At 45.2% G+C, this 14030-nt stretch overlaps 1 protein-coding gene across 2 annotated transcripts in view; it reads left to right on the forward strand.

Annotated features, from left to right (window-relative positions):
* The window catches only part of syne3 (spectrin repeat containing, nuclear envelope family member 3), a 79780-nt gene that overhangs the window by 46805 nt on the left and 18945 nt on the right, over positions 1-14030 (forward strand). For both annotated transcript variants that reach the window (XR_011244815.1, XM_069536284.1), the window contains exons 12-13: positions 2782-2943; positions 9261-9433. Coding sequence is in view for 1 of the 2 variants with exons in the window: in XM_069536284.1 (XP_069392385.1) it covers positions 2782-2943; positions 9261-9433 (335 nt within the window). In the remaining variant the exon portion in view is untranslated. The remainder of the gene's footprint in view (positions 1-2781; positions 2944-9260; positions 9434-14030) is intronic.

Raw genomic sequence — 14030 nt, forward strand, 5'->3', positions numbered from 1 at the left:
ATATGATATTACAAGGTAAGGGTGTGTGGTTACAATAATGAGTGGGTTAGTGTACACACTGAAACCAATTGAGTCTAATATTGAAATTAATGCAACACTAAGGCTATCATTATCGTTGTTAACACTTAATATTGAAATCACCATCAATAATTAATTTATCTGTTTTTAGAAGTAGGCTTGATTAAAAACTCTGGGAATTCCATTACAATTTCAGAATAAGCACTAGGAGCAGGGTAAACTACTGCAAATACGATTGGCTGTTGGGTTTTCCTGGGTGGGTCTGGCAGATTAAAAACAAGTTTATTATTACATATCATTTAGCTGACACTTTATCCAAAGCAATTTACAATAGGTGCAGTCAACCATGAGGGTTAAAACCCAGAACAGCAAGAATCATGTTAGTACAATTTCTTAAAAAAGCCAAACCACAAGTGCTACATGTAAGTGCCAGATATAAGTGCAACTAAACAATGACTCCTCCATGCACATGCAAGGTAGTCATGGAGTTCCTCAAGGTTCTGTCCTTGTTCGTCAAGGTCGATTCTCTTCACCTTATATATGCTCCCCTTAGGCAACATCATCAGAAAGCACCACATACTCTTACATTGTTACGGCGACGACACCCAGCTGTACATTTCTATGAAGCCTGATGAATCTAATCAGGAATATCTCAAGAACATCAAGGCCTGGATGACCCAAAACTTCTTACCTCTAAATTCAGACAAAACTGAAGTCGTTGTAATTGGCCCTAAACATCTCAGAGAAACACTGTCTGACCAGATAGTCACCTTGGATGGTGTCAGTTTGGCCTCCAGCTCCACTGTGAGGAACATGGAGTTATGTTTGACCAGAACATGTCATTTGACCCACATATAAAACAAGTCTCTAGGACAGCTTTCTTACACCTGTGCAATATTGTAAAAATTAGAAACATCCTGTCTCAGAAGGATGCTGAGAAACTAGTCCACACATTTGTTACCTCTAGACCAGATTACTGTAATTCTTTATTATCAGGATGTTCCAGGAAATCTGTAAAATGTCTCCAGTTTGTCCAAAATGCTGCGGCACCAATGCCGACAGGAACTAGAAGGAGAGATCATATTACTCCTGTCTTAGCTTCTCTGCAATGGCTCTCTGTAAAATTCAGAATAGAATTCGAGATCCTGCTCATCACATATAAAGCCACCAACAATCAAGCCCCTTCATATATCAAAGAGCTCATAACACCGTATTATCCAAATAGATCCCTTTGTTCACAAAACATAGGCTCTCTTGTGGTTCCAAGAGTCAGTAAGAGTAGAACAGGAGGTAGAGCATTCAGCTACAAGGCTGAACCTGTGGAACCAGCTCCCACTCTGGGTTCTGGAGACAGACACCATCTCTGCATTTAAACTTAAACTTAAACGTTCCTTTTTGATAAAGCCTATAGTAAGTTCTGGATCAGGTGAGTCCTGAACCATCCCTTTATTTATTTTAATACATGTCAATAAATATGTTACTTTTTTCTCCCATAGTCCCTCTCTCTTTCTCTTATTGCAGATATCTCTGTCTCCAGAACTTCAGGACAACAACACCTGTTATTATTATTCACAACAATACTTCAGCAATTCATTATTATATTCATTGTTACTGTTAATAATACATTAATAATCAATAACTCTTTACACTGTTATTGTTTATATTTTAACTAGTCAGAGCTGATACCTGATGCACAAGTGTTACCCTATTGCCACTTGCGTTTAGGCGGTGGAATTGCAGACTCACACACAACCATGAACACATAGCTAACAAATTGCTCACTCCATCAGCCCCTTCATTGTAGTGGACACTTCTTACATCTTTCCATCAACTGAAAAACAAGCAAAGTGTACAAGCTAATTCTATTTTACTTTTTCTTGACAACATCCTTTATTACAGTAGAAGTGTAATATATTTAACCTAATCCATTACTACTCCTGTCATTGTAGACCTAATATTTCAAAACCAGATTATTTTATGCACATATGTTGTTCTGTTTTTCATCATTATTTTTGATTGATACATTAATTGTCAATGTTGAGTGTGAGATTCCAGACAAAATCATTACCTGGAACAATAGTGACTGCTCATTCTTTGGTCTATATTGGCAAAAATTCTGACAGAAAAAAATGCTCTTCACCTACCAGTTTGGGCGAATAACCATAAATACGTGCAACTATGATAAGGTGCAAAAAATGCTAAACCTGCCTTAGTACCTTAGTCCCCTCTTTTTACTTCATTGTCACTGCAGGGTGTCTTCTTTCTTTACAACAAGTACATTCCTTTTATTTTACTTGAAAGATTGGGGGTAAATAAGTGAAAGATTAAAAGATTTTGTTTCCCTGGCCATAAGTGAGGATTAGTGAGTCATCTTGTTGAAGGATATCATTCACTTTACTGATGAAGCCATAACAGATTCCTCAAATGAGGAGAAAGTCACTTTTAGTGTTTTTCTTGTCTCCCGCTTACCATCCACAAGTTCAGCAATGAAGATATTTATAAATATGGATAGGACAACATTGTTGTGTCACTTACATTTTACTTATGGAGGGTTTTGAATGCAGTAATTCAAGTTTTACTTAATTCAATCAGGGTGAAATGCTCAAGTTGCTTTTGTGAATAAATGTTAGTCTATTTATTACTAGCATAACAAGAGAGCAGTTCAAATAGCCAAAAGCAGAAGGGAAATAATATAACATACTCTTACATTGGTGTGATGCTCCTAATTATTTTCTCTTACCTACTTACCATTTTTGTTTGCAGACAAAGGTGCATGAGAGTGAGGAGAGCATCACAGTTCATGAGAGCTTCCATGACAGCTTGCTGAACATAGAGAAGTGGCTGATGATAATGAAGCAAAAGTTGAAGTCATTTCACAGCTCCGCAGGAGAATGGAGCATAGAGGGCCGCCAACATGAAGCAGAGGTTTGTTTGTGTGTTTTTCTTGCACTTCTGTGCTCACAATCAACTGTTTTTAGAGGAACTTATAGCAAGTCCTTGACACAGTCAGTCTCCCATCCTCCCACCTCTCAGTCAGTCTCCCATCCTCCCACTTCTCAATCAGTCTCCCATCCTTCCACCTCTCAGTACTTTTCCATGGACTCCGCTTCTGCTTCATCTGCCAGCCAAGCCACACCCTTTCACCAATCCAACACAGCTGCTCCTCATCACCTGCAATCAGCCCAGTATATATTCACCAGCTCCACTCTCAGTCAGTTGCCAGATTGTTCTACGCCTTCATGCAAGACTTTCCAGCACTCATCTCCGGACTGATTCTTTGTTGCCAACCCTGCCTGTCTCTGACTAACCTGCCTCGTCTGAAACCTTTTAATCACCTCTGCCTTCCATCCCTGACCAAGTCTTCTGCCTTTTGCTGTCTGTATTGCCTGCCACCTGATCTGCTGTGAGCTATGCTGAGAATAAAGACTGTTACCAACTGTCCATGCTTGTTGTGCTGCATTTGGGTTCAAACCATACCCGTTACAGTACAATCTGGCCACAACATGGATCCAGCGCACACAGCGTCACCACACTCACGCCTTGAGAGTGTGGAAAACATTTTTCAGCAGCATGAGGCTCTGCTCAACTCCACTGCAGCAGGGATACATCAAGCTGTCACCACCCAGAAGCAAGCAGCTGCTAGCCAGGAGCAGGCGCTAGCTTTGTTAGCCACACAAGTACAGCAACTCACCACTGTCCTTTCACAGATGACAACTCCAGCCCCTACTGCAGTGTCCTCCTCTGCTACACCTCCGCCAGCGTCCCCTGGGCCATTCTCTGAGCCATGTGTTGGGGCCCCGGAACGCTATGCGGGGGATCCTGAGAACTGTAATCCTTTCCTCACAAACTGTTCGATCCTGTTTGCCCTGCAGCCGCACACCTTTGCTTCTGAGGAGGCCAGGGTGGCTTTTACCATCAACCACCTCACTGGGAGGGCTCGCCTGTGGGGAACCGCCGAGTGGGAGCGTCAGACTCCAGCCTGCATCTCCTTCCAAGCCTTCGCCACCGAGCTCCGCAAGGTATTTGGGGAGTACTCCCGGGGTCCGGATTCCACTGGGGGTCTGCTGAGTCTACACCAGGGGGGTCAGACCGTGGCCGACTACTCCATAGACTTTCACACTTGGGCCTGTCAGAGCAGTTGGAATATTGAAGCCCAGTGTGATGCTTACCTTCTGGGCCTGTAGGATTACATCAAGGACGAGCTGGTCTCCTATGATCTCCCCACTTCACTGGATGGGCTCATCGAACTGACGACACGGCAGTCCGGTCCTGTTGTCCAGTAAAAGCCTGGACTCACCGGTAGCGGGGAAAACACTGGTGAGTCCAACCTCTGAACTGTTCCCCAAAAGGCGACCTCTCTGCCATGCCCGCTTACTGCTGGCAGGGGGCACACACACCTTGACTTTATTCATTGACTCTGGGTCAGATGTCTCCCTCATTGACGACGAACTGGCACAGCAGCTTGACATCGACAGGGTTCCACTGCCCCTGCCAGCCCCTGCCGGACCGTCACTCACCAGACTAGACCCGTGTGGATGCTCCTCTCCGGGAACCATTATGAGAAAATCTGTTTCCACATCCTGAAGTCACCTCACATCCCTCTCATTCTGGGGTACCCCTGGCTCCGCCGTCATAACCCCCACATCGACTGGGCGACGGGGTCCATCCGAGGGTGGAGTCCCGGGTGCCATCAAGTCTGCCTGAAGCAAGCCTCTGCCCCGCAGCCCCGGTCCAGTACCATCCCATCTCCTGACCTCTCTGGGGTTCCGCCAGAGTACCATGACTTCCGAGAGGTCTTCAGTAAGGCCAAGGCCACCTCTCTGCCCCCTTACTGTCCCTATGACTACGCCATTGACCTACAGCCTGGCACCAGTCCACCTCGGGGTCGTCTGTACTCCCTGTCTGCACCTGAAAGAAAGGCCATGGAGGCATACATTAATGACTCCCAGGCAGCAGGCATCATCCGCCCGTCCTCATCCCCTGCTGGTGCAGGGTTTTTCTTCATAGAAAAGAAGGACAAGACCTTGAGGCCCTGCATCAACTATAGGGGCCTGAATGACATCACGGTGAAGAACCGATACACTCTCCCTCTCATAGCATCAGCCTTCGAGCTCCTGGAGGGGGCCACCATCTTCACTAAAGTAGACCTCCGCAATGCCTACTACCTGGTCCACATCCGTGAGGGGGACGTGTGGAAGACATCCTTCAACACTCCAACCGGGCATTATGAATATCTGGTCATGCCTTTTGGCCTTACCAACGCCCCTGCCGTCTTCCAGGTCCTCGTAAATGATGCGCTCCGTGACATGCTCAACAAATATGTCTTTGTCTACCTGGATGACATTCTCATCTTCTCCAGAACCAAGGAGGATCACGTCCACCATGTCCAAGTGGTCCTCCAACGACTTCTGCAGAACTCCCTCTTCGTAAAGGCCGAGAAGTGTGAGTTCCATGCCTCCTCGGTCGCCTGGGGTCGCCTGGGGTCCGTCATCAGCCAGGGGAGCATCCAGATGGATCCCAACAAGGTCTCCGCTGTCACCGCCTGGCCCATTCCTGAGTCCAGGAAGCAGCTACAGAGGTTCCTTGGCTTTGCCAATTTCTACCGCCGCTTTATCCGTGGGTACAGCACGATGGCAGCCTCTCTCACTGCCCTTACCTCCTCCAAGATCCCCTTCAGCTGGTCTTCTCCTGCTGCTGCAGCCTTCAAAGCCCTCAAAGCCCGCTTCAACTCTGCCCCCATCCTTTGCATGCCAGACCCCGAAAGACAGTTTGTGGTGGAGGTGGATGCCTCTGACGTTGGGGAAGGGGGGGTCCTCTCACAACGGACAGCCAACGACCAGAAGCTCCATCCCTGCGCCTTCTTCTCTCGGCGACTTACTCCAGTAGAGATGAATTATGACATTGGCAACTGCAAGTTACTAGCGGTTAAGCTGGCACTGGAGAAATGGCGCCATTGGTTGGAGGGGGCCAAGCAGCCGTTTCTGGTCTGGACCGACCACAAGAACCTGGAGTACATTCGGTTGGCCAGGAGGCTAAATTCCAGGCAGGCTAGGTGGTCCTTGTTCTTCACACGGTTAACTTTACTCTCTCCTACCGCCCAGGATCCTGCAATGTTAAGCCTGATGCCTTGTCTCGCCAATTCCTCAAGGAAGAGGAGGAATCATCTTCAGGTTGTAGCACCATCCTTTCGTCCGATCGCCTGGTTGCTGCCCTCACCTGGGGGGTCGAGGAGAGAGTTAAAACAGCTTTGGAGAACCAACCGGGGCCCAGCACCTGCCCTCCTGACCGGTTCTTCGTCCCGGCTGCTCTGAGGTTCTGCAGTGGGCCCACAGCACTCACCTAACCTGCCACCCGGGGATCCACCGGACCAAGGAGGTACTGCAGTCAAGGCTTGCCCGCTCTGCAGTCAACACAAACCCTCCCATCAGGCCCCTGCTGGACTCGTGCAACCTCTTCCTGTGCCCCATCGCCCTTGGTCGCACATCTCTCTAGACTTTGTCATAGGTCTACCACCTTCTCAGGGCCATACCACCATCCTGACTGTTGTGGACCGGTTCAGCCAAATGGCTCATTTCATTCCCCTCCCCAAGCTCCACCTGGGCCCGAGCCAGAACCACCCTCCTTCGGTCTGTGGGTTGCTACACTATGACCGCCAATCGTCGGCGCACCCAGGCTCCCACCTATCAGGTTGGCCAAAAGGTTTGGTTGCCACCCGGGACCTTCCACTGCGGGTCGACTCTAAGAAACTGGCACCCAGGTTTATTGGTCCTTTCAAGATCCAGAAGATCATCAGCCCGGCTGCAGTCCAGCTCCAGCTCCCTCGTTCCATGAGGGTCCATCCCACATTCCACATCTCCAGGGTCAAGCCTGTTCAAGAGAGTCCGCTGGTTCCCGCTACTCCTCCTCCTCCACCTCCTCGCCTGGTTGATGGAGGTCCTGTCTACACTGTGCGACGTCTGATGTGACGACGTGGGAGGGGCATCCAGTATTTGGTCGACTGGGAGGGTTATGGGCCAGAAGAGAGGTCATGGGTTCCTGCCTGTCACAACCTGGGACCCCATCTCATTGCTGACTTCCATCAACAACACCCAGACCAGCCCACTAAGGCGGCTGTCTCGTCCAGGGTGCCTCATCATAGTGCTCCCGCTGGGTCCCTCGTCTGAAACCTGGTAATCACCTGGTAATCACCTCTACCCCTGACCAAGTCTTATGCCTTTTGCTGTCTGTATTGCCTGCCCCCTGAAATGTTGTGAGCTACGCTGAGAATAAAGACTGTTACCAACTGTCCATGCTTGTTGTGGTGCATTTGGGTTCAAACCATACCCGTTACAGTCCTTGTGTATTTAGTAGTTTCATTCAACATAAATGAGACATTATGCCCCTTTTCCACAATTTTACATAATTTCTGGAAGTCTTAATAAAACATCTGTGATATACTTAGCTCAAAATAACAGAAAGGATGAAGTACAGTGGAAACCACTTAGAGTGATCACATTTAAGCGGTCGAATGCTATAACTGAATTGCGTAGCTTTTGTATGTCCTAGAACTTGAGGGAAAAGTGAGAGTGGTTTTCAAGATAATGGCATAAAATATCCCACTGGCACATGCGTATGCCTGCGCAAACACACACACACACATTCACTTTTCTCTCTCTCTCTCTTGCACTGACTGGCAGACACACAGAGAGACACACTTACACCAACTCAACTGACGTTGTGCAACAGTTTAAATGTTGATTGGTTTGAAATGGCCAACACAATATCAACCGTGATCAGCACATAATGATCGATACTTCTCTTAGATGAGTAAAATCTTTCTTCATAGCTTCGCACATTCATTCATGACTCCACTCGCTCTCTTTCTCTCTCTATTGTGCTGACACATGCACTCCCCCAGCGCATAATATTCAATCAATCAAATTTTAGCTGTATGTGTTACAGCTTCCAGGCTGCGGCACCCATAATCACATATAAAGTCTGAAATACAGGAGGAAATAGTAAACACAGAGACGTCGCTTGCCATTGCTGAGTGCCTCACGGTTATATATATTAACATTTCGTATATAAAACATTCTCTTTTCATACACAATGCAAAAATACTTCTCATGTTCAGCAAAACACACACACAGAGCCAGTCTTTTCATATAAATATTCAAAATAATAGATATGAGCGGCCCAAGATAACTTTCTGCCACTAGCATGTCCGCTAACAGCATGTGCAAGGGCACGCGGCTATTCAGGCTACTCTCCGTGAGCACCACTCATGTCAGTACAAAACAACTTCCTATACACCCATCTCATTGTCAAACACAAAACAATCTCTCAACCCCAACTGACAGCAGCAAGTTCACATTGGGTTTTATGCACACTACCAACCTGAAATACAGGAGGAAATAGTAAACACGGAGACCAGGCTTGCCGTTGTTGAGTTCCTCACAGTTAGGAGGAAGTAGCGGAGCTTGTGCTTGACACTAGCTGTCCCTTGGGGCCATGGTCTTACACTGCCTACTGACCAGAAGGTGCCGCAATAGCTCAATCCTCCTGATGTGAAATCAGTTTTTCCTTTCCAAATAAATAGAATACACAAACAGAATAATTAAAAGGCGACAGAAAATACACACATTTACAAATTATTATTAACAATAAACTTCAACACTTTCATGGGCATCACATATAGCCGATATTCACAAATCTCGCCATATTTTTACTTTAATTAAATTTTATTTAAATAGTGCTAAATCACATCATGCATTATCTTCAGGCACTTTACACATTAAGACCGTACGATATTACAGATAAACAACAGTCTCCACAATGGGCTAGCACTTGACAACAGTGGAAGAAACCTCTAGTAGAACCAGACTCAGTTTTGGGGTGAGAGGAAATAAATTGGGTAGAGAGGAGAGATAAGTGGAAATCGGGGGTCATTTTTATTTGACAAATGTGTACTTCACAGAAGAATAGCTATCTCCGCAAAATCTAATACACAGTATACTGCAGATATCCTGTGACTTTATATTGAAAATGAAGTTTAATTTTGGGAAAAACTACTCATACACTGATGCAAAATATCACATTGTATGAAAGCCACTAAAACACGAGGAAGAAATACAATATATGGTGGTTTACACAAATAAGACATAATGATTACTCCATGATACAATGTAGTTTGACTGTTAATAAAGTCTGACTGTTAACCCTCATGTTTTCTATCTTTGACTACTATATGTCCCTGTCCACAGAGAGCACTGGGAGAATTCCCAGAGAAGGAGATTCAGCTGCATCAGATGGAGGTCCAGGGTCAGGGGGTTTTGGAAAGAACTTCAAAGGAGGGGCAGATACACATTCTGCAAGACATGAAGCGGCTACGAAAGACCTGGTTGTACCTCTACAACATGAGTCTCAATCTTCACAGGTATCTGAAAAAAGGGTACAATAATGAGGTGGTTTTTTTAGTTTGTTATGCCAATTATGTGGTGATGTTTAGACTGTTCCACAAATGCTAAATGAGGGTGAAAAGATGCAAACATTTAAAATTTAATGGAATGGGATAGTTTCTCTGAATGTCTTAGAATCGTGCCGGTTCTCCCGTCTTGGACAAATTTGGAAGGGGAAGGGTCACAATACAGATAAATCTGCCCTCTTCTACAAACTATGATCCATTTTCTCTTGTCCTTTGTCACTGTTGTCACACAGTTGATGATATAATGAGGCCAAATAAATGCAGGTCTTCCCCTTGGTGGATTTTTTAAAAATTTGTTTATCTGCTAATTATACTACAGTAATGTATGACAAAAAGTTCTATGAAGTTCAACATACTCTGGCCTAACTGAATAATGTGTACTAATAGCCATCGGCTGGCTCAGTTAACCCCGGGTTTTCCTATGTGGCTGGTGTGTTCACTAGAAGTAGTGTTGTCACGGTACCGGTACCTAAAACATGTATTTCGATACTTTTCGGTACTTTTCATAATAAAAAGAGAACACAAAAAATGTCATTATTGACTTTATTTTAATAGAAAATCTTAGAACTATAACATTATGCATCAGTAAATAAAATAAAATACCACAAAGACAGGCTTACATTTTTTCCAGTGCTACTTTTGTGGAGAGTGAAGGGGGCTGGCGTTGCTTGCTTTTAGCACTGAATGTGGCTTTTTTTCATGGGTATATAAGTTATTACCTGTAGTTCTCTGAAGTCCTTGTGCAGGTCTGGGTGCTTGTCCTTCAAGTGTTTTGTCAGGTTGGAAGTGTTTCCACCCTTGGGTGAGACCCACATATGTTTTGTAACACCGATGCACCACTGTGCTCATTTGTTTTCAAGCCGAAGTAATTCCATGTAGCACTTCGCGCATCTGGTTTATCTACGAGTTGCGGCGTGGTGATGGTTGCAGCAGCTACCATTCTCTCTCTGCTCCTGTTTCTCTCTCTCTTTCTCTCTCTGTGTCACCAGACTCATCCCGGTACCAATTTAGCACCGGTATACCGAACAACCCTAACTAGAAGAGGTGAGGTTATTAATTGCATATCCTCAGACCCATTAATAAAGTACCTAATTACAAAAAGGTAAAGGAAGTAAGCTTTTCCTACTGACTGCACTGAGTAAAAGAGTCAAAACTGCCAGGAATAATGGATGGGTACTGAGCTGTCTAGGGACAGAACACAGGATACCATTGTAGGTGGCTGATGCCATTGACATTTCATTTAGCTGACGCTTTATCCAAAGCGACTTACAAAAAGTGCAGCAACCATGAGGGTACTAACCCAGAACCAAGAATCAAGTAAGTACAATTTGCTTTAAATAAGCCAAACTACAAGTGCTACATGTAAGTGCAATATATATATATATATATTTTTTTTTTTTCATTATTAACCATGGTGTATAGTCTGAAGAGATGTATAGACTTTCTACTGTTCTAATGTAAATGGGAAGCTCGTTTCACCATTTAGGAGCCAGGACAGCAAACAGTCTTGATTTTGTTGATTGATTAGCTCGCAATGAGGTAGCAGCAAGGTGATTGGTAGATGCAGAGTGGAGTGGACAGGCTGATGTTTGACTTGATTGTAGGCTGGGCCTGATCCATTCACAGCACGGTACGTAAGTACTAGTTATTTTAAACATATGCGAGCAGTCACTGGTAACCAGTGAAGAGAGCGGAGGAGCGAAGTAGTGTGAGTGAACTTGCATTCTGGATGAGCTGAAGAGGTCGGATAGCACTAGCAGGTAGACCAGCCAGGAGAGAGTTGTAGTAGTCTAGATGTGACCAGAGCCCGGACCAGACCCTCTGCCGCCTTCTGAGTGAGAGGGGGACATATTGTCCTGATGTTGTGCAGCTTGTATCTACATGAGCGGGTTGTTGCAGTAATGTTGGCAGTAAAGGAGAGTTGACTGGCGAGTGTCACACCCAGGTTCCTAGAAGTCTGGGTGGGGTCAATGGTAATAGTAAGGTCATGGGTGGGAGAGCCTTTCTCTGGAAGGAAAAGTAGTTTGGTCTCATCAAGGTAGGATGAAAGCAGGGAGAGAGCCGAGCCTGAGACACCCAGATCCTGAAGGGAGGAAACAAAGATCTGGTGGTTCACTATGTCAAATGCATCAGAAAGTTCTAGAAGGACAAGGACAGAGGAGAGAGAGGCTGCTCTCACAGTGTGAAGTTGCTTAGAAACAGCAAGGAGGGCAGTCTAAGTTGAGTCACCTGCCTTGAAACCAGACTGGTGAAGATCAAGAAGGTTGTTCTGGTGAAGATAGGAGTAGAGTTGAATAAAGATAGCACGCTTGAGTACTTTGGAAAGAAAGAGGATAAGAGGCAGGTTTGTTGTTGATTGTTTCGGATGGGTTGAAGGTGTGATTTTCTTCAGGAGAGGATTTACTCTTGTGTTAATAAGATGGGAGAGAAAAGGAAGAAAGTCAGGAGCTATAGACTGGAGAATGTGAGAGGGGATGGGGTCAAGGTGGTTGGGCGGGTCGGAGGTTACCAGGGTAAGAACTTGGGAGAGAGGGAGATGAAAGAGGAAAGAGAAGGGGATGAAGATGAAGTTGATGGAAATGTAATTACAGAAGGCGGGTTTGAAAATGAGGAGTTTATGTCAACTATCCTTTTTGTAAAAAAGTGGACAAAGTTGCTTGATAGAACGGTGGAAGGAGGAAGGGGACTGGACAAGGAGGTCGGAAAACATGGAGAGTTTTTTGGGGTTGGAAATTGAGGATTGGTAAAAAGAGCTTTTCGCTGCAGAAATAGAGACAGAGAAGATAGATGGATGGACGGACAGACGGACGGACAGACTTTATTGTTCCCAGTTAGGAAATTGTTGTGTCGCACAGAGAGTAAGACACAAAAGACAAGGTGCAAAATTGCAGTATTTTACATGACTAAATATAGATATAACTATATGTGGTAAAATTGATATGAATATAATATGAGCTAAATAAATAATTGACAGTTATTGCAGCAGTAATTACTATTACGTACTATCAGAGGTGGGAATTATACAGTGTTATTGCTGTGGGCAGGAAAGAGGGAGAGGGTGGTCTTGATTGTCCATGATGGATAAGAGCTTATTCAGCGCCCTCCTCTCCACCACCACTTCGAAAGTGTCCGGTTTGCAGCGAATGACGGAGCCAGCCTTCTTAATCAGCTTGTTCAGTCTGTTGGTGTCACCAGCTCCAGTGCTGCTCCCCCAGCAGACCACAGCAAAATACAGAACACTGGCTACAACAGACTGATAGAATATTTCCAACATCTTGCTGCACACGTTGAAAGATCTCAGCTTCCTCAGGAAATAGAGTCTGCTCATTCCTTTCTTGTAGACAACAACGATGTTGGTTTTCCACTTCAGTTCGTTTGACGATGTGGACGTCTAGGTATTTGTAATCCTCAACTGTCACAACATCCTCTCCTAGAATACGCAGTGGCTGTGAAACCATCCTCTTCCTCCTGAAGTCGATCATCCTCTCTCTGGTCTTGGCCACATTCAGAAGCAGATGATTTTTCCCAGCCCACTCTACAAAACCATCCACTAGTGCTCTGTACTCACCTTCCTTCCCTCAAACTTATTCACCCAACCACTGCAGTCGTCAGAGAACTTCTGTAAGTGGCATGACTCAGTGTTGTACTGAAGGTCCAAGGTGTACAGTGTGAAGAGGAAGGGCAACAGTACAGTCCCCTGCAGAGCTCCTATAGTGCTCATCACCACATCAGACAGAACACTGCCCAGTAGGACAAACTGAGGTCTGCCTGTCAGATAGTCAGTAATCCAGGAGACGGTGGATGTGTCTACCCCCATAACCTGTAGCTTCTCCCTCATAAGAACTGGCTGGATGGTGTTGAACGCACTGGAAAAATCAAAGAAAATGATTCTCACTGTGCGACCAGCCTGGTCTAGATGTGAGTAGGCTCGCTGTAGCAGGTAGATAATAGCATCATCCACTCCCAGATGAGGCTGGTAGGCGAACTGAAAAGGGTCCAGTGATGATTTCACCTGTGGTCTGAGGTGGGACAGGACCTGCCTCTCCAGAACTTTCATCACATGAAAAGAAACCTCCTGATGGTTTTTCCAGGTTGACAAAGTCCTTTTTTACAAAGGCACTAATCCACAAAATGTGTGTGAGTAATCCTGTTGACACAGTGAGTGAGTGAACAGAAAGTGAAACAGAGAGAAAATGTGGTGAACCAGCTGCTGATTGTGGAACAGTGGCGAGAAAAAGTGTGAAAATAGGGTTTCCACGATGGAGCATTAATGATAAACAATCAGCGTTTGCTTCAGGATGAGAGCAGACAGAGCGGTTGGTATGTACTATGTCAGAGTCTCTGTCGGAGTAACCTCCCTCCACATTCCTGCTGACCTGCACTCACTTTTTATTTTAACAATCACAAGTTATTATGACCTGAATGTATTTTGTGTTTGTTTGATTCACTCCAGAGTTTATAAGAGACATATTTAAACATATTGGAAATATGACAAGCACACACACACAAAATCCTAGGTCAAATGCTGTAATACTAACCTAATACAATA

Source organism: Paralichthys olivaceus, chromosome 12, assembly GCF_024713975.1.
Source record: "Paralichthys olivaceus isolate ysfri-2021 chromosome 12, ASM2471397v2, whole genome shotgun sequence".
Classification (NCBI taxonomy): domain Eukaryota; kingdom Metazoa; phylum Chordata; class Actinopteri; order Pleuronectiformes; family Paralichthyidae; genus Paralichthys; species Paralichthys olivaceus.